The 27,402-nt window shown below is 43.2% G+C and overlaps 1 protein-coding gene across 6 annotated transcripts in view; it reads left to right on the forward strand.

Annotated features, from left to right (window-relative positions):
* The window catches only part of ANO4 (anoctamin 4), a 255,081-nt gene that overhangs the window by 209,494 nt on the left and 18,185 nt on the right, over positions 1-27,402 (forward strand). For all 6 annotated transcript variants that reach the window (XM_053257089.1, XM_053257091.1, XM_053257093.1 and 3 more), the window contains 8 exons: positions 515-575; positions 4,754-4,836; positions 5,399-5,539; positions 10,719-10,883; positions 17,454-17,490; positions 20,695-20,806; positions 24,952-25,009; positions 25,840-25,937. In XM_053257089.1, coding sequence (XP_053113064.1) covers positions 515-575; positions 4,754-4,836; positions 5,399-5,539; positions 10,719-10,883; positions 17,454-17,490; positions 20,695-20,806; positions 24,952-25,009; positions 25,840-25,937 — 755 coding nt within the window. The remainder of the gene's footprint in view (positions 1-514; positions 576-4,753; positions 4,837-5,398; positions 5,540-10,718; positions 10,884-17,453; positions 17,491-20,694; positions 20,807-24,951; positions 25,010-25,839; positions 25,938-27,402) is intronic.

The raw sequence follows: 27,402 nt of genomic DNA on the forward strand, positions 1-27,402 counted from the left end.
ACAGCGCTCCAGTTTAAAAGTGTCCATTGAGGCGGCAGCGTACCTCCCTGCCACCCCCATGTCCTCTTTGGCCAGAAGTAACAAGAAGCACCTGGAGCGCATGTGCGTGCACATGCCTTGTGAGCGCATGCATGCAAGGTACTTCCTATTACTTCCAGCTGAGGAGAACATGGGGCAGCAGGGAGGTACGCTGCTGCCCAGAAGGACACTTTTAAAATGGAGCACTGGTGGGGGAAATGCTGTGGGAGGGGTAAGGGCACCATCCTCTGCCCTTAAATGTATGCCTCCCCACCTTCAAGCCACCACCCACCCACCCCGCCCACAATTCCATGCACATCCCTACTAAAAAGCTTGGCTGAAGAAATGTGTCTTCAGTTGTTTCCTAAAAGTCATCGGGGATGGAAACTACTCCAACTAATTTTCCTCATCCTATTAGCCCTTATTTTTACAAATCAGAAATAAATTTTGAATAGAGGATTCAGAATAAGAGACTAAGCCAATTATCTTTCCACAGGTAACACATCTTTTTGACAATGGAGCTACTGTCTTTTTTGCTGTTTTCATGGCAGTGTGGGGTAAGTCCTGTTTTGAAGTTAGGTGATGTCAATACTGGTTTTGTTTGAAAATGTTTGATATGCACAGAATATTTCGTTCCAGCACAGGAAATTTCAGTTGCTGCAATGCCAATATTCTGATGAGTGGCCACATCACCACATCATGAAGAAGCATGCTACCAAACATCCCTATCGTGACCCACCTTTTGCATGTTTCAGAGCTTACCTGTAAATTTGCTTGTGTAGATGACTCAGTGGTATATAGCCAGTAAAGGAAGGAGTGCTTTAGGAGAAGACAGTCACCAGCACACATTTCTGATAAAGAGTTGCTAGAGCATGGAACTCTTCTGTAGCTGATAGCCCATTGCACATCCAGGCCCCAATAAAGACAAGTCATGTACAGGTGAAACTCGGAAAATTAGAATATTGTGCAAAAGTCCATTAATTTCAGTAATGCAAATTAAAAGGTGAAACTGATATATGAGACAGACGCATTACATGCAAAGCGAGATAAGTCAAGCCTTAATTTGTTATAATTGTGATGATCATGGCGTACAGCTCATGAAAACCCCAAATCCACAATCTCAGAAAATTAGAATATTACATGGAACCAAGAAGACAAGGATTGAAGAATAGAACAATATCGGACCTCTGAAAAGTATACAGTGTACTGTGCTTGACTGGCCAGCAAACTCGCCTGACCTGACCCCATAGAGAATCTATGGGGCATTGCCAAGAGAAGGATGAGAGACATGAGACCAAACAATGCAGAATTGCTGAAGGCCGCTAATGAAGCATCCTGGTCTTCCATAATACCTCATCAGTGCCACAGGCTGATAGCATCCATGCCACACCGCATTGAGGCAGTAATTGCTGCAAAAGGGGCCCAAACCAAGTACTGAATACATATGCATGCTTATACTTTTCAGAGGTCCGATATTGTTCTCTTCTTCAATCCTTGTCTTCTTGGTTCCATGTAATATTCTAATTTTCTGAGATTGTGGATTTGGGGTTTTCATGAGCTGTACGCCATGATCATCACAATTATAACAAATTAAGGCTTGACTTATCTCGCTTTGCATGTAATGCGTCTGTCTCATATATCAGTTTCACCTTTTAATTTGCATTACTGAAATTAATGGACTTTTGCACAATATTCTAATTTTCCGAGTTTCACCTGTATAGTTGGATGAGCTAGGGCCACTTTTATTAATTTAGTTACCACAAATCCTGCAGCGAGGCATGACAATTCAGAGTGTGATTACCCCAATTAGTTATGAGCCCGGACCGTTCCGGAAGCCATTCTACAGGCCTCCGGACCGGTCCGGACATGGGCGGTTCGAGGTTCAGGTGATTGGTCTGGGGGGTTCCTTTAAGAGCGGGGGGAGGGTTTACTTACCCCTCCCGCCGCTTTCCCCCTCTGGAGCCCGTAGTTCTTTTAATAATTGGGGCGGCAGGATGCCTCCCTGCCGCCCCTTCTTATGTTTTGCTGCTGCTGCTGCTGTCTATGCTGCAACAGGCTTCAGTAAGCCTGTAGCACACGCGCTTCACGTCTCCTCCGGCGTGCGCGTGCGCTATAGGCTTATTGAAGCCTTTTGCAGCGTAGCCAGCAGCAGCAGCAAAACATAAGAAGGGGCGGCAGGGAGGTATCCTGCCGCCCCAATTACTAAAAGAAATATGGGTGCCGGAGGGGATGAGCAGTGGGAAGGGTAAGTAACCTCCCCCGCTCTTAAAGGAACCCCCCAGCCCAGTGCTGGACTGCAGTTCCATGGTTCCTTGCACACCCCTAACTCCAATTAAGGGTCAGTCTCATAAGGAGAACCACCCAACCCCGGCAACATACTGGGTGTCAGTTCTGTTGGAAGTGAAGGACTTTGTGCTGTCTCTTGTCTCAATGACAGGGGAGGACTGACTAGTGAGTCAGAGGGCTAGAGGGTCAAGACATTGGTCATCCCTTCTCTACTGCTCTGACACTATCCCTTTGGAATGTAGATTGCTAATCTCAGGGACACTTCCTTCCTCTCTCTCTTCTCTTCCTGTTCCTACTAGCTTGCAACATGTAAGCTCCTCTCCCCTTCACCATGTGTGCAGAGATGCAGAATCCATCTGCATCCAGCTAGATAGATTCTCCTCACTTTCCTATCTAGAACGGAGTTCTTTAATAAATGCCATATATATTGATTTGAAACAATGAACTGGCTCCAAGTTACTTAACTCTCAGCATACACGCATGCCTAACTAAATCTGCTGTGTTGTGCTTCTGTGCACTCTGCTATAATGAAAAAGGGTTTCTCTACCAGAGAGAATTCTCAACAAGTTCTACCCGGACTGAATCCGAACATCGTAACAGCCACGGGGTGAGACCCCACTGAGGGGAGGTCAGGCAGCCCCACTCACCTAGGCCGCAAAACTCTGAGTGCTGGGTGCCAGCCTGCCCCCGAGTAGGGGCAGATCCCAGCCTAAGGGCTGTAAAACCTGCAGGGCTGTTCCTCAGCTTGCCTACTCGCCTTAAATGGTCCTCCAGTCAAACACCAATTAATACACTTAAACTAACTCGCACTCTTCAGCAAAGTGACCAATCAAAAGGTGACAACCCTAAATCAGTTTCAGTGAGAAGTAGGCAAAAAAAGGCAACACCAAGGCCAATCAGGTGTGACCCCCTCAAAAAATCCTACTTAGCCCCAAACGGCGACTGGTCTTTGCTCACTAAAATGGGTGGAAGGAAGGGCTGCTCAGTCAAAGCAACTGAGAATGAGCACTATGGAACTGGCGTCTTAAAATGCTGCTCCTAACATCTGATTGGCCGGTCCGCATCACATGGTGGACTCCAACATGGCGGTCTCTGTGCTTGCCTCAAGGGGGCCGAGAGCACAACCCCACTGCGCGCAGTCACATGAGAGTGGCAGGGAGCGGCATTATGCCAATGAAGAAGTGCTTTGGAGGCTTACGTTTGAATGTCCTGTCCCTCCTTCCTGGCCCCTTTCTGTTCATTTTTTGTTCATTTCATTTTGTTCATTTCTGTTCATTTCTACCCTTTACATTAAGAACACTTCAGAAATATATCTATATCCATCAGGCCCACATAGTTGATAGCCATTAATGTACTGAACCCAATTAACTAGCATTTCCAGCATTCATGTTTCAGTGTGACCTTTGGTGCAGTCAGTTGTCTACCAATGCAATTCATAATCATTTTAATGATATTCGATGAACATCATGAAAAAGTAGCAAAAGCATATGCTTTCTGCAAGAATAAAATAATAAGGTTCTGGCTTTGAGACATCCTCTTGTATTTGTACAAATCTGAAAAACTCTGCTGAATGTCTGAAAGGCTTTGTACAAACCTGCCTTTGTGACTGAACACAGTCAAATTCTTGCTGAAGCAATTTACAGATGCAACGTTGATTTCAGAAACCATTTCAGATATGTAAAAGTTAGACCTTGCTCATTTCCTTCATGTATTTATAATTCTCAAAGGGGGGCTGAAATGCTGCTGCGGATAGGTAGGCAACATTCTTTTCCCCATGTACTTCTATGAATTTAGAATTTGAATGATAGGTTTGTAACGATATATTTGATTAGAAATCTTCTAATGCAGTAGCCATGTTACTCTGCAGGTAGAAAGTGTGTACTTCCAGTCTGGAAATCAGGAGTGGGGGACACAATTTCTTATTTGTTGACCCATTTGGTTTAAAATTATTTTTGTTTATATTGGGCAAGTGGTTTTCTGAAAGCAGTACCTTTATAAATATAGTTTTGATTATGAAAAGAGTTACTTTTTAAAGACAGCTTTTAGTACAATAAAGGGAAAGTTTTTATCCTGGTGGTGTTATTTAGCAGTAACGAGATAATACATAACCCCTGCTAACTTGGCAAAGAGGCACCTTTCAACTTGGTGATTATCTTTATTTAGCAGGGGGAGATTAACTGGCCCTATCCACCCCCAGCACAGTAACTCCAGTGACTGTTGTTGGTGTCTATCTGATGTTGCTTTTTAGATTGTGAGCTCTTTGGGGACAGGGATCCATCTTATTTGCTTATTATTTCTCTGTGTAAACCACCCTGAGCCATTTTTGGTAGGGCGGTATAGAAATCGAATAAATAATAATAATAACAACAAGAACAAGAACAACTTATTTTATTTTCCTTCAACAATGTGATCTTGTGTTTGATTTGCTTTCCGTATCTTTTTGCCATAGCAACTGTTTTCCTGGAATTTTGGAAAAGGAGAAGAGCTGTAATTGCCTATGACTGGGACTTGATAGACTGGGAAGAAGAGGAGGTTTGTGTGAATATGTTGCAGCTTTTCAGCTGTTCTAAAAATAAGATTAAATAAGGATGGTTGCAAAATTAAACGTCAATCTGTGGGGGGAAATGGATTTTCCCAGCATGGAGTTTGCTTCCCTGCCTTTCTCTTTCTGAGCCTTTGTAGGCTATGCCATTTTACAGCTGAGTCACTGACACAGCAGGTGAACAGAATCAGTTGAGCAAGAATTCCTAAAATAAAGTGATTGACAGCTGTGTGGGCAACTGTGTGGAGTCTTACACCTACTTCTTACTGAGGCGGCAAACCTGGTCAGAGCCTGGGCTGTTCCGTTTCAGACTGCAGGTGGGGCACATATGACTGAATGCATCTTTGTGCAAGAATTTTGTTGTACTTCAAAAATTCGCATTCCAGGGCCCTAGTTTCTTGGCTTTTAAATATTTTTCAATATCTCTACCTGCTTTGCTGGTTAATCTAAATCATGTACTACTAAAAATTAATTGATACCGTTCTGAAAAACTGAAGCTTTTTATACATGTCTCTGTCTAACTCTGCTTTAAAATGTTCCTATGTTCTTTAGGAAGAAATACGGCCCCAGTTTGAAGCGAAGTACTCCAAGAAAGAGCGAATGAATCCCATATCTGGAAAGCCAGAGCCTTATCAAGCATTTGCAGATAAATGCAGCAGAATTATTGTTTCTGCTTCTGGAATATTTTTTATGGTTTGAAAATTTTAATTCCTTTTAAATTGCCTGAAAACTAGACTTTCTTATCTCTGTTGGCAAAAGAATTTATATTATAATATTAAGCTGTCTCTGCTGTTTAAAATGGTTTGTGTCACAGTCTGACATCTAAATCTTTTAGATACCCACTATGGTGGTATTGAACATGTTATTCCTGAAACACATTTACTTCCTAGCAAGTTCCACTGATCTGAGTCAGACTTAGGAATAAATATTACATACAGCTAAGTGGTACAATCTTCCTGGGGCTCTACCACTTCAGTATACAGGTAGGATTCACAATCAAGTAGTCGACCTCATCCAGAATTCCTAGGTGATGGAAAGAGGAAAATATTCTTGCTTCATTTTCACACAAATAGATGATGTGATCCATCTGTGTCCCAGCATAACATGGGGCCATAGCTCAGTGGTAGAGCATCTGTTTTGCATGCAAAAGGTCTCGGGTTCAATCCCTGTCATTTCCAGGTAGGGCTGGAAGAAACTCCTGGCTGAAACCTTGGAGAACTGCTGCTGGTCAGGACAGACAATAGCCAGATGAACCAAGGGGCTGGGTCTGACGCAGAATAAGACAGCTTCCAAAGTTCAGTATTCCGATGATCTGCTTGAGACCTCCATGATGAATGCACAACAAGATCTAGCAGGAAATGGGACACAGTCATTCCATAATCCCATCTGCAAACCTGGTGAAAATCCAGATTTTGGATATAAAATCCAGGCCTACTAACATTTTTTCTGGAGCAGAAAGTAGGTTTGCTTCTCAGTACTCAAAGGATGAGTAATGTGTCTGTTGACAGAATAGACAGCCCAGACAACTGAACATTTGCATTGACAGTTCTCATGGGATAGGTAGGCAGGTTTCCCTTCTCTTGAATATACTATCATGTCTGAGAAGTGGTTCCAAATTTCAAATAAATGTATTAAAGATTTATATGTCAGTTGTATACATGGGTTTAAATAAAATATGTCTTTCTCAAGACAGTAATTAAGGGTCAAACCAGATATAATGCTAAATGTATCATTTCTGCTTGTGTTTTCTTTTTCTGAGATGGGTTGCTGGTCTTGCAGTAGTGAGCATTAATTGTCCCCTTTGCTAAGCAGGATTTGCCTTGGTTTGCATTTGGATGGGTGTCTGCATATGAACACTGCCTGCTGTAAGATATTCCTCTTAGAAGAAGGGGCTGTAGTTCATTGATAGAGTATCTGCTTGTTATGCAGAACAACAGGAGCATGTGTGCAGCACGCCATGTCAGCCACTGTTAAGTGCTTAAATTCCATTTTGCAAAGGCACTTCAGGATTAAAAGAGCTGAAAACTTGGCAAAGAAGTGGATGTTCCGCTTAAGGATGGCTTAACTACGAAATCGTGACTGTTTTTCTGCAGCTTATGTGGTGAACGCAAGTTATAAGTGCCACTCTAAAGGCTAAAGGCCAGAGGGCTTACTTTCTTGCTTTGTTAGGCTTTCTCTTCCTTCTGCTACCTACTGGGAAATGTAGCTCAGTGAACCACTCTTTGCTTTTGTTGCTCCATCTTGCAAATTTGACAGTAATAACACTTTCTGTTCAAGGAAGTGCTTTCTCATCTGTAGGTCCCAAAGCACTTTGCAAACATTATACACTCAAGTATACTCAACAGATTAGAGACCATTTTTATGACCGTGATAGTGGCTTAGTTCCTGGGATCTCATCTGAGATTTGAAGGTTTTTTGTGTGTCATTCTACATCAGGGTTAATTGACTCCTCTGAGAAGAAGGGATCATCGTAAGAGATTTGATGTGCTCAGCATAAATACATCCTTATTCAGAAAAGCAATTAAGCAGCTATTCATTTAATTGCTTTGCTGAACCAGAGCCTAGTTGAACCTTTCAGATAAAGAGTGTGGACAATCAACACTTGTCCATTTATTTATTTTCACAAGGCTAAGTAAGCTGAATTGCCACCTAATGGCGAAGCAGGGAAGTAACTTGCCTAGGGAGCAAGAGGTTGCTGGTTTGAATCCCCACTGGTATGTTTCCCAGACTATATTGGGCAGGAGCGATATAGGAAGATGCTGCATCATCTCATATTGTGTGGGAGATGGCAATGGTAAACCTCTACTGTATTTTACCAAAGAAAACCACATGGCTCTGTGGTTGCCAGGAGTCGACACCGACTTGACGGCACATCTTTAAGTAAGCTGAGGTGGAAAGAAAAGATTTGCAGTTTTCTTTCAATGTTGAAAGTTACTCCCACCTAGAGGAACACACTTTGGACCCGATCTCATGATCAGTGAGACCCGGTTTTACCTGGTGAGTGGGAAGAGCGGGCTAAGCCCGCTCTCCCCGCTCACGAGTGGGCAGGGAGCCCTGGGCGGCCGAATTGGCTGCCCACACAATGGCCAGCTCCGAGACAGTGGGGGTGGGGGAGGGGGGGCACGCAGCCCCCGCAAGCCCCAGTATGCCCTGTGCGAGCGCACAGGGCATACTGGGAAGACCCCCGAGCCGGGAGGCAGCTTTTCGCCTCCCGGCTGGGGGTCTACTCATGAGTAGGCATGGCACAAAGCCACGCCGCAGCTACTCACAAGCCTAAAAAGCAGATTTGCTGGAGCGCTCGCTCCGCAAACCTGCTTTTTAGCAGGGGTTCTTGAGCGGGTTACCCGCTCAAGAACCACCGGTCTCAGCTGCGAGCCTGGTGGTTCTTACGACCAACAAAAATCAGGCTACGCTCCCCTAGCCCGATTTTTGTTGGTCGTGAGAATCGCCCCTATGTCTCCTTTTTTAAAAGTTATGTATTATTCATATATTAATGTTCCAAAGTAATATATTTATGTATTAATGCTATTATATTATTGCTAATACATTAATGATAATGCTACCATAAAGCTCTATGTCTTAATATATGTTAATAAATATTAATGTATTAACATAATTACTATTTATTAATTATGTATGCATAATTAATGCTCTTTCATGAGATTCCTGGTGATCTCCTATCCAGGTTACTAATTAAGTCTGCACCTGCAGCATCAGGTATTCCCAGACCACTAAGTTGCCCCCTACCCTTCAAAAACATTGCTTATTTTGATGGGTTTACTGTTAGACATCTAATTAAGGATTTGTCTTCAAATTAATGTCAGTATGTTTCTGGGAAGAATAAACCTATGTAGGACAATGTGAAATCTCATTTTAAAAAAATCTGAACAAGATTAAGTATGATTAGGGCTATCGTCCAATTAAAAAAATCATAGTCCATCATCTGCATTTTAAACTATTACTTGTATAATTAATCAATTGAGCCTGCATAAATTTGCATGTTAAAACAATACATGTTCACAGCCAGCACCCAGTTAGGAGACACATGCCCTCCCATATCAGAGAGGAGGGGGGATGCTTTCTCTGCCCCCATCCCTATTTTTGTACTCCCCCCACAATCTGCTGCCTGGCTAATGGGAGGCACCTTTTTAGTTGATCAAAGGTTTTAATCAATTAATCTAACCAATTAATAAATGAAATGTTGCCATTGTATTTATGATAATTTTGCATTAATTGTTTCAAGCTGCTTTCAAGACAGAGGTGTTGCCTCATATTTGGTAGGGGGCTGTCTTGGGAAGATGAAATTGTGTAGAGACATTCAATTGGCTTTGATGCACCTGATATTTAGGACAAATTGAAATATCTTCTAGTCCTTTGTGACAGGAACAGAAAGAAGATATTGCATTAAGATGTGGAAGCAAGTCAGTACCCAAACAGACCAGGTCACATCAGATTATATCGTTCTTTTATGCCTTTGGTTTGCTAGTCTTAAAGCCAGAGACATAGCAGCCAGGGAATGGAGCAAATTAAACTGGGTATTCAAATGGCAAATTTGGGACAAACCAGGAGGGACTCTCTCAAATTAATTTTATGGAGCCAAATTTGTCAAGACTAGCAGCAACAACACTATACATACCTATTAGGAATAATATATTAGCAAAGATTCACTTATGCCCTGCTGCCAGCTGTGGCAAGTGTCAAGGGCTTTCTTTTTTGACTGTGAACCCTTTGGGGACAAGGAACCATCTTTTTATTCTTATTCTTTTTCTAAGGAAACCACTTTGTGAACCTTTTCATTGAAAAGCAGTGTATATGTTATCATCAAAAGCACCACCATCCAAACGCCCTCCAAACGCCCAATGTCAGCCTATTTAAGTTCTTCTGAATTTGCTTATCTGTTAGAGACAACTTGGGATGTGTTAAATTATTTTAGTACAATCAGGGTTGATTCTCACAACTGCCTTAGGATTATCTGATTCATGTTTCATTTTCTTAGTCTTCTGAGCATTAATTTTGTCTGCATTGCATTTGATCTGCATTTCATTTTAACTTGGAGAATTTGAAAATTAAATTAGGAATAGATACATGAGAGTTTGCTGCAGTTTTCAGTTTGCATCTTTCCCCCTGCTTTACTGGTTACTAATCAAGAGTCCCTATGTGCACTGATTCCAATAACATGCAAACAGTAACCTCAGTATGATCATACAGTTGCAGTACTATTTAATCAAGGCACACAAGTAACCAGTAAGTGTGTGTGTGGGGGTGGGAGGCATGAACTGGAGAGTGCAGCAAACTGCATGTGTGTAGCAGTCTGAATAAAGTGTAGAAATCAAAGATGGGAAAATGTTGCTCTGCAACCCATATCAGGTAATTTGAAACCTCAAATCTGGAGAGAAATTTGAATAGGGAGAATGTTTGTAAATATTCCTATGTTGACTCCAAGCTGTTGGTACTTTGCATGCTCTACACAATTTTTGGTTCCAACAGCATATGCAGAACCTGTGCCTGTTGATTTCTGCATTGATGTGTAGTGCACTCAAAACAGCCCTCTCAGAGGGGCATGTTAAAAAGTTCTGCATGGCTGCTGGCCAGCACATTCATTACTTGTTCCACAAGCAGCACCGATGATTCGAATTTGGCAAAAGCTGTGGCTGCCATGCTGGATGCAGTCATGAGGGGAAAAATTGATCTGAAGTCCCCACAAGACACATGGTATGCATTTGTGTTTCAACCCTCTTAAGAAAATTGGAAGGTGTTCCTGTCACTTAGAAATTTGGATTGCCAGTTTTATATTATATCCTTGAGAACTGGGAAAGTAATGTATTATTACTGTATCACTGTTCAGGCTTAATTATTTCTTCTCGCCCTTTAGATCTGTGTGGTGATTGCTGCTGTTTTTGGCATTGTTATTTACCGTGTCGTGACTGTCAGCACTTTTGCTGCCTTTAAATGGGCTTTAATCAGGAATAACTCTCAGGTTGCAACTACTGGGACTGCAGTGTGCATCAACTTTTGCATCATCATGCTATTGAATGTCGTAAGTAGAGCTCATCATATCTGGGTACATTTCAATCAGCCATGATTTGATTGTTTTTCGTTGCTGGTTAGTTTTATCTAAGAGGCAATAAGTATCTTCACAGCTATTTAGATTTGCCAGATATTAAGGTCATTCACATGTCCTCAAGGGGGTGGGCTGCAGGGAAGGCACGAGCCTGCCTGCCCTCTCCCAGATGACCAGAACGCAATCAGGGCTCCACTGCCCATATGAGCTGCGTGGCAGTGAGATAAGTGGCAATTGGGAGGGGGGGAAGGAAGCTGGGGCTGCCAGATATCCCACAATGCACTGCATGAGCAGCGCGATGCATTAGGGAAGCTCCGCACTGCCTGGCCTCTCCTTCCCCCAAGCTCTATGGTAAATATGGCTGCTGGCAGCCCGGGAGCAGTTGCCAGCAGTTCAGAGTTCCACATCAGGCATGTGCTTGTCCTCCCATCTCACTTTAAGCCTGGGTATTAAATCATGGGCACCCAGGGGAGGTGTAGCGGAATTGGGAGTGATTATGGGGCTTCACATGACTAGCCCTACCTGGATAAGACAGGGCTAGCCCAAGTAGGGCTGGTCGTGAGAATGGGCTCATTGTTAAACCCAGGCCTGACAGTGGTAAGACTTCCCTGTTGCAGCAATTAAAACCAAGGGTAAGATTATTTAAAAGGAAAAAGATGAATGATACACAGACTGTGGATGAAAAGTAGAGGATTTATTTATGTAAACCTGTAGCCTGAAAGATCTTAACGAAGATCTTTAACTTTTATAAAAAGAAGTGCTGACATGTTCTGCAGAGTAATGTAGGCAGTTCCAAGCTGCCTGTACTGCTGCAGGCACTTAAGGAACAGTTGGCACTTTTGCACTTTTGTGCAAGGGTGCAGACACTTAAAGTAGCAAACCACACTTTGAGAGCTCGACTTAATAAGAGCCCCTGGTGGCGCAGTGGTAAAAAAACTGCCGCCCTGTAACCAGAAGGTTACAAGTTCAATCCTGACCAAGGAGCTCAAGGTTGACTCAGCCTTCCATCCTTCCGAGGTCGGTAAAATGAGTACCCAGAATGTTGGGGGCAATATGCTAAATCATTGTAAAAAACCGCTTAGAGAGCTCCGGCTATAGAGCGGTATATAAATGTAAGTGCTATTGCTATTGCTATTGCTAATTTGTATGTGTTTATTATTTATTTATTTGATTTATATACCACCAGTTTTAGAGACAGCTGGTTCACATGAACATGGCCCATGTTCAATCATGTTCATGGCCTGTGTGCAATCATGTCTAGACTGCACCAAGAACACACCCAACATCATTCAAGGAAGTGCCAACGTGTTCTTGGCATGTCCATTAATCACATGCGGCATGTCCGTTCTTGGCATGTCCATTAATCATTGGGATTGCCTCTCTACACATGCTGCAAAATCCAGTTTAATCAAAACTTATATTTTGCTGCAAAATTTCCAAAGCGGTTTACATAGAAATTAATTAATTAATCAATCAATTAATTAATTGGCTGCAGCCCAGCTAAGAACCTTTTGGGAAGCTAGAGGTTGTCAGTGTTGCAACCTTCTGTTGCAATGCCTTCTGCAAAATTCTGTTCAGAGGTGGGGGTTTTTCTATTGCTAAAAGTAATACAGTGCATTGTGGCTGTCCATAATCCTGGAAGGCTAGTATATATCTTGCCCCAGAGCAGAGGCGTAACTAGGGAAAACGGCGCCCGGGGCAAGCACTGAAATTGCGCCCCCCCACCGTGTCCCCTCCGCCGCCCCCCAACATACATCTGACTGACACACATGTTTCAGAAAACTTTTATTTTAAAAATTTAAAAAATTACAAAAATTACCAAAAATTTCAAAATGCACTACATACTTAGGTTTTTCCTCACAACAACCCTGTGAAGTTGGCTTGTATCTCAAACATCAGAATTATGATGCAATGATGATTATTATGATTATGATGCCCCTCCCTCACGCCCTGGTTCTGTTCCTGACTTTTGCTTGTGAGTGACTGTATTTTAACAAAACGAAAACCAAGGACTCCAAAGTAATTCGAGGGACTAGGGTGATAGTGCTAAAGACTCCTTATTCTCCCGCTGTTAAAGAAAGACTCCCCTTTTCCAAAACCGCGCACTATTTACACCAGAAAAGGTTTCAAATGGAGGGGGAAGCATTTATGCATTTATGCTTTGTTTTAATGTTATGATTTCAAAGTTAGAAAAACTATAAAAGGGCCATTTTAGAGAAGATATGCACTGCCTTAGTTGCAAATCCTGCTTTTTTGAGATTCCCTGCAATTGAATAAAGCGATAATATACACCTTTGCTATTTAAATTGGTTGGAGAGTATTTACGACAATAAAAAATGAAATGGCATTTCAGATGCAACATTGGTTGCCTAAGACCACTCAGATTTAACTAATCTTCATCACATTGACAAAAAGAGCAATTAAAATTAAAATCCATGACTAAAACCAAACCACTTTGGGGTTGTTTTTAATGAAAGGTGGTATATAAATTTAACAATAAATGTTTAGAAGTATATACTTTCACCCCCTGCCCAACCTACAATTAATTCCAGCTTATTATCAAAGGGCTTCAAGTTTTATTTACAAATTGCTTGGCAGCACCAATGTTTAAGTAATCACTAATTGCTCCTAATGATAGTTTTACTTATTGTTAAATTTATATACCACCTTTCATTAAAACATTCTCTGTTCATCTGATTTTCAGTCTGGTTAATTAAATCGGTGGAGGTTTAGACTTTCCTGATGGGCTGAAACAGCTAATCCATTTTGATGATGACATATAATTAAATTAGCTTGCATTACATAGTGAAAAAGTCCAGGAAGGGAGAGATGGGGGGGATGTGGAACCCAAGGTTCCACATCCCCCCATCTCCCCCTCCCTGAACCTTTTCAGGTAAAACGTGGTTAGATTATAGGGGAGGAAGGACTTGAATGAGCAAAAAGGGGAACTGGTTCGGGCGTTCAGGAAGTTATTCAGAAGAGGGAGTTGTTCAGGAAGTTTGCTCTGGTGCGTGTCCTCCTCTCGACGCATGCGCGACTGGTGGCGGGGCGGCGGGGCGCGCCGGGGAGTGAGAGTCAGAGACTTGGACTACGAAGACACCGCGGCGCCCGGTGCTGGATGAGCAATGCCGGGAGGGGCGCCGGGACCAGGGGAGGGGGACTGCTCTGCAAAAATAAATAAATAAATAAATGAATGAATACACGAATAAATAAATAAATAAATAAATTTTTTTCCAGCAAATCGGCAGGGGCACTTTTTGGCGCCCCCTGCCAAGTGGCGCCCGGGCCACGTGCCCCCCTGCCCCCCTATAGTTACGTCTATGCCCCAGAGCCTTCCATGATGGGAAGGAATATCTCAGTCTTAGGCTGAATGAATTACCATCAGAAACATCCAGTCTGGTGCTGTTAATTTTGAGAATCATCTTACACTAAACAAATTGATGAAAACACTCCTCTCTCTCTCTCTACACACACACACACACAACTCTAAACTGAAATAGATGCATATGTGTATCTTGCTATTTGTGCTGTACATTTTTCTTTTGCAGTATCTGATGACTACAATATGCAGTCCAACTCATCCAGAGGTTTTTCAGCTCCTTTGATGCAATATATACATATCTTTATAGCACACAATGCTTTTGAACATTTTTAAACGGCCAAATTCAGCTCTCACTTGCAAGTACTACAACAATGTCATAGCTCCTACCGGACCTGGCTGGAGGTGGCGGGGGGAGAGTTAACTGGGGTGAATCCTTGACTGTAAGGGATTCACAGTAGGTTGCCGGCATCCACTTTATTTTGTTATGGGAAAACCCACTCTCCATATAAGATTGCGGAGGGTTGATGGGGGAATGGAAAAACCCTCCCTAGAAGCAGCTGAGCATTTCTAGGCATCCAGAGGCATGTGACTAAGACAGACCCAAAAGGAAGGGTAGCACACTTCACCAACAAGGTTTTATTATTAGATTGAAAGAAAAATAAGAGTATGCAATAAGAACAATTGTTTCTTCATAAAGCAGATTGTAAGAGAGAAAAGTTTTCATTAACCAGGCAGTTTCAAGCAATACAATAAAGGAAAATTACTTCCCTCCTGCATCTAACTGAACTGGTGCCTATCTTATTACTCATAAGAACAGCCCTGTTGGATCAGGCCCAAGGCCCATCTAGTCCTGCTTCCTGTTTCGCACAGTGGCCCACCAGATGCCACTGGAAGCTCACAGTATTGATGTGAACGGAACTGCGGAGCTGCGGTGCTGCGGTCCAGCACTGGGGTGGGGGGTTCCTTTAAGGGCAGGGGAGGGTTTACTTACCCTTCCCGCCTTTTCCCCCCATCCGGTGCCCGTATTTTCTTTAGTAATTGGGGCGGCAGGATACCTCCCTGCCGCCCCTTCTCCCAGCGCTTGGCTGCAGTGCAGAAGGCTTTTAGAAGCCTTTTGTGCGCACGTGCGTGCACACAATTTCTTTAGTAATCGGGGCGGCAGGATACCTCCCTGCTGCCCCTTCCCCCGCTTAGTGCAAAAGGCTTTCCCTGCTGCAGTGCAAAAGGCTTTTAGAAGCCTTTTGTGCACGCGCCCGTACTTTCTTAAGTAATCGGGGCGGCAGGATACCTCCCTGCCACCCCTTCTCCCGCTTCGATGCAAAAGGCTTTTAGAAGCCATTTGCGCAAAGCTTTTTGCTGCAAAGCGGGAGAAGGGGTGGCAGGGAGGTATCCTTCTGCCCCAATTACTGAAGAAAGTAAGGGCGTGCGCGCAAAAGGCTTCTAAAAGCCTTTTGCACTGCAGCAGGGAAAGCCTTTTGCACTAAGCGGGGGAAGGGGTGGCAGGGGGGTATCCTGCCGCCCCGATTACTAAGGAAATTGCATGCGTGCACACGCACACAAAAGGCTTCTAAAAGCCTTTTGCACTGCAGCCAAGCCCCGGGAGAAGGGGCGGCAGGGAGGTATCCTGCCGCCTCAATTACTAAAGAAAATACGGGTGCCGAATGGGGGAAAGCAGTGGGAGGGGTAAATAAACCCTCCCCCGCCCTTAAAGGAACCCCCCACCCCAATCCGAACCGCCCATGTCCAGACCGGTCCGGAGGACTGTAGAATGGCCTCCGGATTGGTCCAGAAACATCACTAGCTCACAGGCAGGGATCTTCCTGCTGTCTCCAATCTCCAGGCTGTGTCCTTCCCATTTCCCTAGCAGCTTCTCAGCCAGCTGCTTCCTCAGGGCACTCTTGGGACAGAACAAACCGCTTTGTCCTCTTGGAGAAAGGTGGTTGCAAGTGTAGTTCCCACCCAGTCCTGTGTATTGGTCTTTCTGCTTTGATTTTCCTGGGCTTTTTCTCTTATCAAGAAAGGCCCACCCTCCCAGCAGTTGCTCTAAGTGAGGCCTAGTCCTCCCTCAAGTCCCTTCCATCTCTACAAACCACTTTGGAACTGAAATGACCTTTCAGTTTACTGCTGTATTAAACAGCTACTACTGGAATTAAGGAGCAATGAAGAGATGAATGTGCAAGAAGATACAATTTGTATGCCTTTGTCTTGACAAGATTAGAGGACATGATTAATTGACATTCGATCAAACATCTCCAAGACAACCACAGAGTCTTCACTGAAACTGTCTCTGACTTTACTGAGAACAGCAAGGGCAACAGCCTGTTAATATCAGTATTGCTTTCCATCAGTGATATAAATTTTTAAAATAGGTGGGACAAGATAAAAACTTAAATGCAGTAATCAATCAATAAGTTACAGCATTTTAAAAGCACAATCACAATCTCAGAGATCCAGGAGGAACTCCCAGAAAAGAATCTACATACTTATACCCCAAATCACCTAGGGGTCATAAATGTGTAGAAGCAAGTTTCCACGTGCATAGCCCCCAGCAGGATGAGGCACTGCCTGTGCAACCAAGTGTTATATGTGTACTTTCCCTTCCTTTTCCAACAGTTGGGGCTGTATGCATAAGTCTTTTTTTTTAAGTAAGAATCCCACCATTCTATTGTTTATGCCAAAATAAGCACAAGGGAGGGGAACTGAACATCCTGCCTCCCCTTTCCTTGCCATGCTATGTTGCTTTTAAAGGGTCAATACTTAGCCCAGTTTTGATACTGAAAGTGAGTCAAGCAGAGGAGAAACTGCTTAATGCACCTGAGCACAGCAAGGTAAGGTGGGGAAGGGGAGATGAAGGCTTAACAAACACGTCAAACAGGCATGTGCTTAACAACCAGGCAGCTACTCCAGAGGTACGGTTTGACCCTCCTTCCACTTCTCCACCAAAGAATGGATTAGTGGGTTTTCAGCTCTTTTAGAAAGGTTCTGCGTACATTGTTGGATCAGAAACATAGACCTGTAAGGCAACATTTGTCCAGCAGTTTGCATGAGGCTATTCAGCTTCTAAGCTCATTAAAAAAACCTCTTCAACTTTTTTGTTAGCCTTCATATCTGTGATGGAGCAATACAAATTAAGTCTCTAGGCAGATAACCTTATATTCTTTCAGAATTTCAGATTATGTTGTTTAGATTATCTTATGCTGTGATTTTTTTTTAATTTGTTGCAGCTGTATGAAAAGGTTGCCCTTTTTCTGACAAATTTAGGTAAGTGGTGATAAAAATGAAACAACTTTCATGACATTTTAATCCATTCTTCACCTCTAGTTACTGCAACAATCTATTTTTTTTAAGTGTGCTATTTTTAGAAGAGATATATGAAACATTATTAGCTCCAGTGTGTGCATATGCTTTCTGTCTGTCATATGTATTATATATTCATCAACTGTCCAGTCAGACATTTAAGTTCAGGTTGTAACGAGACTAGCTTGGAGCATTTCAAGGGTATGCATGCACCAGCTTTTGTGTGTGTGTGCGATTTGTAATGACTGCATCCCGAGACCTGTTCTGCATTACTGGCTCTTTTGCATGAATGTTAATACCTCTTTAAATGGATATTGTTTAGAGCTAGACACTGTAGCTCAGTGATATAACACATGCTTTGTATGAAGAAGGCTCCAGGCTCGATCCCTGGCATCTCCAGTTAAAAGGCTCTCACAGTGGAGCTGGGTAAGAATAACAGATCCTGCAGAGCCACTGCAAGTTAGAGCAGACAATGCTAGGCTTGACCTGGCTCACTATAAGGCTAATTTTGGTACACTAGTTTTGCTTGCACAAGTATCCTGTTCTAGGCTGAGTATGGATCACAACTGAGGCAGGGCTCCAGGAATGAGACAGAACACAGACAACTCGAAGGGCAAAGGAATGATTGCTTTGGCTAGAGCCACACTGGAACACCAGAGCTGCATATGGCAACATACAAAGGGTATTGTCTCAAGAGCTTCTTGGAGCAGCTGCCAGGTTTTATGAGTTCTGCCTAGGCAAGAGATTCTCAAACCTGGGTCCCCAGATATTGTTGGACTTCAACTCCCATGATCCCCAGCCACAATGGCCGTTTGCCCATTGTGGCTAGTGATGATGGGAAGAAGTCCAATAACATTTGGGAACCCGAGTTTGAGAACCCCTGGCCTAGGTAAACTGAATTGGCCGTGCCCCTCCTCTAGGGAAGGCTCTGTTTCTTAAAGGGGCCTTGCCCATTTTCTTATGCACTGGCTCCAGAGGCTCTAGGAGGCCCCCACTAGGACTGGCAGTTCATCGGGGCTGTGTCCTTGAATTGTGATGGAGATGCTGGCTGCTCAGGTTCCCCTAGTCCTTCTAGTATGGGTTCCCATAGCACTGGGTCAACTGGAGTCCAGACTATTGTGTCTTCCCACTCCATCTCACCCCTTGAAGTGTCTGCCTCATCCCCCTGCTTGGGCCTACAACTACATGACATAGAACTAATGAATGTTAATGGAAAGCACACTGGGAGGGTGAGAGTCAGATTACAGTAGCAGCTGGTTCTACCTGAACCAATACACATTTTATTACTTTTCAAAACAGACCCTATACATGTGCAAACTGCATGAGCCATCATTGAGAGAGTATGTTGTAGAAAGCAGATCTTTTCCTGTAACAAGGGGAGGCACTTATTTTGCTGCTGATGAAAGGTTTCCCATCTAGTACTGCCATGGAACACCTACAATGCTTTGCTTCTCAGGCCTGGCTTATTCCCAAGGGTCTCAGAGGCTTGTTGCATTTTCTTTGCATAAGTTGGTGTTTTGATTGGCTAGATAGCATGCCTGTGACCCAATTGGAGTGTTGTGTTCTTAGGTGCTACTAATAAGCAATGAGAAGCAAAATCCTCTCCAAACTGAAGCAATCTGGAATTTATCATCCGGTATCTGAACTGACATTCTGTCAATTTAATTAGAGCAATTGGTAGAAGTGGTCACAAAGCAAGAGACTGTAACACACCAAGACACCTGGTGCTGTTCCTGCTCAGCTTCCAAAGCACAGCATAGGACATTTCTTCTAGCAAATTGCAGTCTCTTCCTTCTCATCCCTTGTAGATTTTGCAAGCCCAGTTACAAACTAGCAGAGTAGAATGTCTGTCTATCACTCCAGGGTCAGTCCAAGACATTTTGCTGCCAGGGTGAAGGACAATATGATCCCCCTTCCCCATCTGGGCTCAGCATTCTCAGCCATGTTGCAGAGGCAGTTGCAGTGGCACATAAGCACTCTCAGATGATGCCACCAAGCCAAGTGGTGGTGTTGGGGGAATTTCTAGCTCATGTCTGGCATGTAAGGGGGAGCGGAGAAATAAGAGTTCCAGTAGGCAAGGAGGGAAAAGTGAACAGCATGCCCTAGTAGGGTGAGGAACGGCAGTGGCAGAGAGTGGCACAGATGCCCTTGGGGTGGCCCTTATGGTGGAGGGGGGAGGTACTTGCCATCCCCTGTGCTCTTCATGCTCACTCCTGAGATGACTAGCTCACCCCTTGCCTCATGAAAGGACCATTAGATAAAATAGACAATTTTGGATCTATTGCGATCCAAAATATTGCACGGACAATATTAGGTCCATGGAATCATAAATGTCGGAATGTCTCACAGCTCAATTCCCTCACCCCACCACATGGAGGCAGCCAATCACAGGGCAATTGCCCCAGGTAGTCCACTGGAGATTCTTTAATGCTTGACCCGGCACTAGCATAGGGGAAGCTGGGTGGGCGGAGACAATGCCAGGGAGGGTGGGGATTCACACAGGGGAGCTTGTGATTGGAACTACAGTACCCAGGCATCCTTGTGCTGTTCCCAGCCTTCCCTGCATCACTGCCCACCCTCCCCATGGACCCTCTTGGCATCCTCTCCACCTGCCCAGCCTTCCCCGTGCTAGTGCTGGATTGAGCATTAAAGAACCACCACTGTGGTGCCGGGAGCAATCGCTCCACAAGTAGCTGCCTCCGCATAGTGTATATCCCCCATTTGATACAAAACCATATTCAAAATGGTTAACGTTCTAATATTTAACATAAAAGTTATGTTGGCAGACAGCTAAAAGAGACATTATATTAAGACCTTTCCCCAACTCTGTGGTTCCTGCTGCCACTGCTGCTGTCCTTAGGAACCTGTAGTGAGCCAGAAGTTGAAAGAACCATGCCCTAGGAGGTGTGCTATTTTCCTGCTGATTCCCTTGCTATAGGTGCTTGTAGATTAAATGTGTACTGTATAATTATAAAATTAAGTCTGCAATTCTATACCCAGATACTTGAGAATAAGTCCTTCTGAGCAAACATTTATGGGATTGGACTGTAGCAGCAGCAATAAAGTTTACAAATACATTGCCAGCTCTGTAGAGTGCCTGCAGTTTCTCCAAATGTGACAATTAATCTGAGTGGTTGTCTTGAAATATGTTCTTTCCTCCTTTTACAGAGCAGCCTCGTACTGAGTCTGAGTGGGAGAACAGCTTTACTTTGAAAATGTTCCTTTTTCAGTTTGTCAATCTGAATAGCTCTACCTTTTATATAGCATTCTTCCTTGGAAGGTAAGATTAATAAATACATACTAGCTGATCCGGCACTGAGCATCTGCGCCCCTAGTTCTCCCGGTCTTTTCTCCCCATCTTCATTCCCCCCCCCTCCCTTCAGCCCCAGTCCGTTCTCCTCCCCCTCCCACCACCCTTCAGCCCCAGTCCATGCTCCTTTCCTCCCCCTCCTAGTCTGCTTTCCTTCCCTGCCAGCCCGGCGGGCGCTTTCCTTCCCCGCTAGTCTAGCAGCGGTGGCTTCACTTGCTGGCCAGCCTAGCCGATGCTTTCCCTGCCAGCCCACCCGCCCACCGCCATCGCCATTTTCTCGCCCCATACCTGGCAGCTGAGCTGCCAGCATGGGATTAGCCATGGGCACATCTTAGAGAAATAAATATAAAGATTTGCCCTCCCTGGGAAAGTGTAGAAATGTAGCAGAGAAGAGAGAAGATGTTGCAGTTACATTCAGTCCTAAGTGCATCTGAAATAATATGTATGTTGAAATAGGATTTTCAACAAAGCCAATAAAACTTTGTTGTACTGTGATTGATTGACCCACAGTAACTGCTTCTTAGCTTATTCAATAAGAAGTCATTAAACAGAAAACTTTTTCTGTTACTCAACTACCAACCAATACATAAGTTGCATTCCTGAGCACCAGTGTTCAGAATGCTAAGGTTCTGAATTTTCCTGTTTCGGACTCTGGTTTTCTATAAGAAAATATATAGTGGCTCACATGATGTGCAGCATGAAGTCTCTGTAACACCGTGCCCGGAGGCTGCTGCCCTACTAACTGGGCAAAGAGGCACCTTTTTAACGTGGTGATTCTCTTTGTTTAGCAGGGGGAGAGTAACTTGCTCTATCCAGCCCCAGCACAGTTTCTCCAGTGACTGTTGCTGGTATCCAGGGGCATAACTATAATAGGGCAAGGGGAGGCAGTTGTCTGGGGGCCCACTGCCTTGGGCCCCCCCCCCAGAGGCAAGTCACATGACTGACTTCCGCAGCCGCGCATGAGCCCGGGCTTCCTTCAGTTGTATTCATCCTCCAAAACTGATGTGAATGCTAAGACCTGGAGCTACCAGAACAGCATGTCTTTCTCTAGGACCATTAAATGACTTGCATGGTCCACAATTTACAAAACCTTTTTAGAACTAAATTAGGATGATGTTCTATTGTGGCGCATAGGTGTTTTTATCTATCTTTCGATCTATATGCTTTTTGTTGCCACTATTCAGCCTCATTTAAGATTTCTTTACTTCATGAGCTGAGCTTCAGTGAGCCCATTTTAAAATCTTGTCTCTGGGCCCACTCCAACCTTACTACACCCCTGCTGGTATCCATCTTATGTTTCTGTTTAGATTGTGAGCCCTTTGGGGACAGGGATCCATCTTATTTATTTATTACTTCTCTATGTAAACTGCTTTGGAAACTTCTCTTGAAAAGCGGTATATAAATATTTGTTGCTGCTGCTGCTGTGAACTCATAAGGCAGCTCCAAACAGGCAATTGTGCAAGCAGCACTACCAGTTTCCCCCCTTGTCATGAGTGGGAAGTGCTGCATGCACAATGCCTGTTCTTAGCAGCATCAGGGTTTCCTTATGGTTCTGCAGTAGCCCTGGAGTGCAGGATTATGGAGGCACAATGCTGTGCATCAGCATATTGCAAGCCACTATATCCTCATGGAAACCTCTGTATCATGCAAGCCAGTGTGTGTTGTTTGTGGTCTGATTCAGAGGGCCACACAGTGAAACCTTCATGCACAGCAGGCTCCTGATCCTTGCTCGGAGAAGCGGCTGCTTGTGCTGCACAATAAGCCACCTTTGAAACTCACGGAAAATTCAGAAACAGCCTCCAGGGCAGTACAGACAAGTGCTATTGGCCGAACTGGGGTGAGGAAACCTTGCAGCTCACATGCAAGTCCTTGCCAGGTGTGCTTCTTTATATCATGTCCTGAAATACATGGGGGAAAGAGAAATGGTGGCTTTTAGGCTTTTCCTTGCTGTCCCCTGGTGTCTATCATTGCATCGATGGAAATTCAATGAAGCATCATATTAACAGCTACTGAACGTTTTGAGTTTTTTTAGATGAGAAGATTTAGTATTTGCTTGAGTGAGGCTGGATTGAAAGTGTGTGCCTGTGTGAAAGCATGTGTTTTTATCAGGGTTGAGCCAAACTGGCCCACCCATAAAGCCAAATCAGAGTCAGGGCAGGAGCAGAAAGAAATGCTTCCTGCATTCACTTGGTTATCTTCTGCACAGGCAAAAGTGAAAGGATGCATAGCAGCACCAGAGAGTGTGCATGTTGCCACCAGCAGGATCATATAAACAACAGGAGGCAGCAGCAAAAAAATTGAGTTGGATAGATATGAAACCATTTGTTCTCCCTGAACTCCCCACACACAAACTCACCTGTAATGTTTAGTAGAACATCAAAGAGCCTTGTGACATAAACATTCATGCCCAAAGAAACCTGTTATTCTTTAAGGCGCCAAAAGACCATTTGTTGTTTTTTGCTGCAACAGACTAACATGGAAGTTGGGTTTTTAACAGATTCTTTGTTCGCAGTGTGAAACCATTTGTTTTTTAATTTTGTCAAAACCTTGAACAAGCAGAAATGATTTTGTTCCAGTGTAGCTACAACCTATCAGAAATGTTTTCTAGGCAAACATAATGTGTAATTAATGGTCTTTGTTTAAGACCATTCCATCCATGAATACCTTTACTGCTGGGTTGCACAGGAGATGTTCCCATTGAGTTCTGCATTCTGTCTTCCCTAATAGAAACAAAACATTTTAAAGCAGAAGTTCCAGAAACAAATTTGTTCAGAATAATAATTTATCCATGCTGAATATCAATAATGATTCTTTTATCATAAGAACTATCCTGACTTTTAAGGTTGTTAGGCCAAGAACATCAGCTTGCTTTTAGCTTACTGTTGTTCACTGTTGTTTTTAAGTTGCACTTTTAAAATTGGCAAACTGCTTTGTGAGGCATCATGGTCTCACAGGTGGAAATAAAATGCCTTTTAAAGAATAAAGGTTATTATCATATATTAGAATACTGCCATTTAAATAGCAGCGTGTTTAAAATGAACTTTATTTTAAAACACTTGAGAAATTTTGGGACATTTTCTGTATATAATGGCCTGTATTTAGACTAGTGTTGGACTAGCAAAATGCTGTTGTGTTAGTACAAGGACAGAGCACAAAGGGAGAAATGCCTGATCCAGACCAGATCTTGCACTAGCAGGAGAAGATGTTGACATGGCACAACACACTGTATAATGCATAGCACATTCTTGTGGTGCAACCTTGTATATGTTCTGGAGAAGGTTTTTGACTGATGGTTGTGCAACATCGTGGAGCACCACAGTTTTGCACAGCTCTGCAAACTCCTTAAGTATGCCCAGATTCTCTCATTGCACTAGAACAACACTAGTCTGGATGCCAGCCAAGGTCTTTCATATTTTGTGTTCCTTTTCTTGTTAGAAATATCTAGATGGAATGATTATGTTCAGCCTTTTCCTGCTCACACTCCTGTTACCTGGGAGGCCCAGTTACCACAAACCAAAACAAACAAGGATGATTGAAGGAAGCAATAATCACCATTTATTTTAACCCAGCGCTGGTGGCTTTTCCCAGTACCTCACGGTAAACCTGAGAATCGCGGACAGCTGCCTGGGTCACAAGTTTTTATACTTTGGCATAACTACATAGCTGGGCATCAACATTCAGCCCCAAAGAACCAATTAGTTCATTGGTTAACATCATTGTCTGTCATATTACAAATATTATAACCATTGCTAGTTAGACAAGCATTCCCTAGTACAAAGAAACATTTCTACTGCCTATTGATAAGCGAAACTGTCTTCCTCAGATGGCCTTGAAGTGTTTTACAGGCCTTTGCTTTTTCAAGAGATACAAGGAGAGGGGGGCTCTTCCCCCTCTAGCTTGTCAGCAAATTTATGGCTTTACACCTCGCAATTTGGCAAGGCAACTTGCAGACTCTATTAACCATTTCTTGACCAGTGCAAAGACACTTTCCCATTCCATGAGAACAAAGTGATTACAACGCAGCTTTCAGAAAAGGCATTTTCCCCTCATTCTACACTCCCACTGTTGTGATCAGAAATCTTACACAAAAGTGGTGATGTTCTCTTATGTTCAAGATTTACAGGTCACCCTGGTGCCTACTTGAGGCTGATAAACAGATGGAGACTAGAAGAGGTAAGTGTTTCCTGTGTTCTCTAGCAACTAGCACCAAAAGGGCATTCTATGAAAGCAATTTGTCACAACTTTGAAATTAAGAGTGACTAGAATTAAGGTTGGCAATCATTCAGGACTGGCCTGGAGTCTCCATGAATCCGCATCAATCTTCAGGTGATTATTGAATGCAGTCCTGAAGACTTTAATGGCATGAAAAGATCTTGGGGAGGTGGGAATCTTCAGGAATAGCTTCAATCAGAATTGGCAACCCTAACTAGAATATAGTGCAACAGATTGAAAAGAATGGCTGACATACCACAAAGCCTTATGAGGGCAGAGCAAGAGCTTTGTCCTCATAAGGAGCACTTAAACTCACAGAGCACAAGCCTTGTTTTGCAGCACTGGGTGGGCAGACGGGGAGGGGAAGTTGCACATGTGTTCATTTCACTGATTATGTATGTGCCTTCTAGAGTTTTTATTTCAGTAGTCTGTGTAATTCTGTCATGAGCAAAATACTGGTGACTATGTTATTGGTTTTAGAAATTATATTCTGCCACACACTCCAAGGAGACCTCATAAACTCAATTCCATAGCCTTCAAAGACTTGTTGAAATAAAACATGTCCTCATGGGTTTTCTAAAAGCTGAAACAGAGCTGGTTCTATCAACCTGCCTAGGGAGAGAGTTTCATTATATGAGTGCCACTCGCAAGCAGATCCTGCTTCTTATACCCTCTTAAAGCATCTGCACAAGTGGGGGAGCTGTGTTTGCTGCAGGGGGGGATGCAGCTCCTTCTTTGTTCTACCTAAACTATTTTTGTTCTTTGAATTGTTTTTTGTCCTCTCCCCACAGTGCCACCCTAGTGGATGCCTTATAGATCTCTGTATGCAAATGGGTATTATAATGGTGCTAAAGCAGACTTGGAACAATTTCATGGAACTAGGCTATCCGTAAGTAAACAAGCAATTGAATTTCTTCTTCTTCTTCTTCTTCTTCTTCTTCTTCTTCTTCTTCTTCTTCTTCATTTGCTTGCAGAATCTATGGGATGTTGAAACCATACCTGCAAGTATCTTTTGGGTGACACACCTAGTGACTCATAATCTTTGTTTCAGATTCACTATGATGAAGATTATATCAGTCTGTAGCAGATTTACTAAATGGAAGATTTGACCATAAAATGGGGTACTGGAAAGAAAACATTTCCCATACATTGGCTAGATTAGTTTGGATAAGCAGATAATCAAGGCTGGTTACCTTTCCTTAAGACAGAGGGTTTGTCTCATTGAGGGTAATCTACAGACCAAATGGTATAGGAAACCAGCCAAAAAATAATTAATTATAAACAGTAAATCAGCACACCCACAAAAAATTAAAACACAGACAGTGGAAAATATTATAAGGAAGGCAGCTGAGGTCTCTTCTCAGGATTATGTAAATTAGGTGAAAGAAAGAACAAGAAACTTAGCAGAGATTAATGGATATAAGTTCCCCTTAAAAAGATGGGGATGGGGATTTAAATATGAGGTAGGTTTGCCCATCTTGAAGATGCCTTTTATCTCAGACATTTGTATTAGGCAGTTTCAGAGAAGTGTAATGAAACATGGGGTCAAGGCCAATGTGGTTTGTCAAATAACCAAGACCTTAATGCAACAGTTGGTGAGATCAAGATTATATGATAAAAAGTGTGGAACTAAAGCCTGCCCAGTTTGTGAAGACAGACAAGGCCTGCTAATTTCTTGTTCTTTCTTTCACCTGACTTACATAATCCTGAGAAGAGACCTGAGCTGCCTTCCTTATAATATTTTCCACTGCCTGTGTTTTGTTTGTGGGTATGCTGATTTACTGTTTATAATTAGCAAACAAAAAGGGGTTCTTTATAAGATCACTTGTGCAGATTGTGGTGAATGTTATGTAGGAGAAACCAGAAGACCCTTATTGACTAGATTTAAAGAACATCTTGCAGATTCAAAATATATAAGCAAGGAAAGACCTTGGTCAATACATATGAGAGATAAGCATGATGGAAAAACAATGCCGCTTAAAGTGTGCATTCTAAAAGTAGAACATTGCATACTTAAAAGAAAAATCAGGGAAGCATTCCAGATAGATAAACTGAAACCTGAGGTTAATGGTAAGGAGGAACTGAGAGAAAATTTGAAGTATATTGATTATTAAAAAGTGTATTGCTGAACTTGCTCCTTTCCCTTCCCTTCTCCTTGTCAGCACTGAGTAAGGATGTGCACGAACAGGTTCGGAGGCCCTTTTATGAACCTCCAAACTGATTCGAAAGTGTGGCGGTTTGGCTGGTTTGAAAGTGGGGGGGATATCTTTAAGGACCGGGGAGGGTGCTCTTACACACACCTGCCACAACATGCGCATATGCACCGGGCACTTCCAGTCTTACGTGCACTGGTG

The sequence above is a fragment of the Hemicordylus capensis genome, chromosome 5, assembly GCF_027244095.1.
Source record: "Hemicordylus capensis ecotype Gifberg chromosome 5, rHemCap1.1.pri, whole genome shotgun sequence".
In the NCBI taxonomy this organism is placed as follows: Eukaryota; Metazoa; Chordata; class Lepidosauria; order Squamata; family Cordylidae; genus Hemicordylus; species Hemicordylus capensis.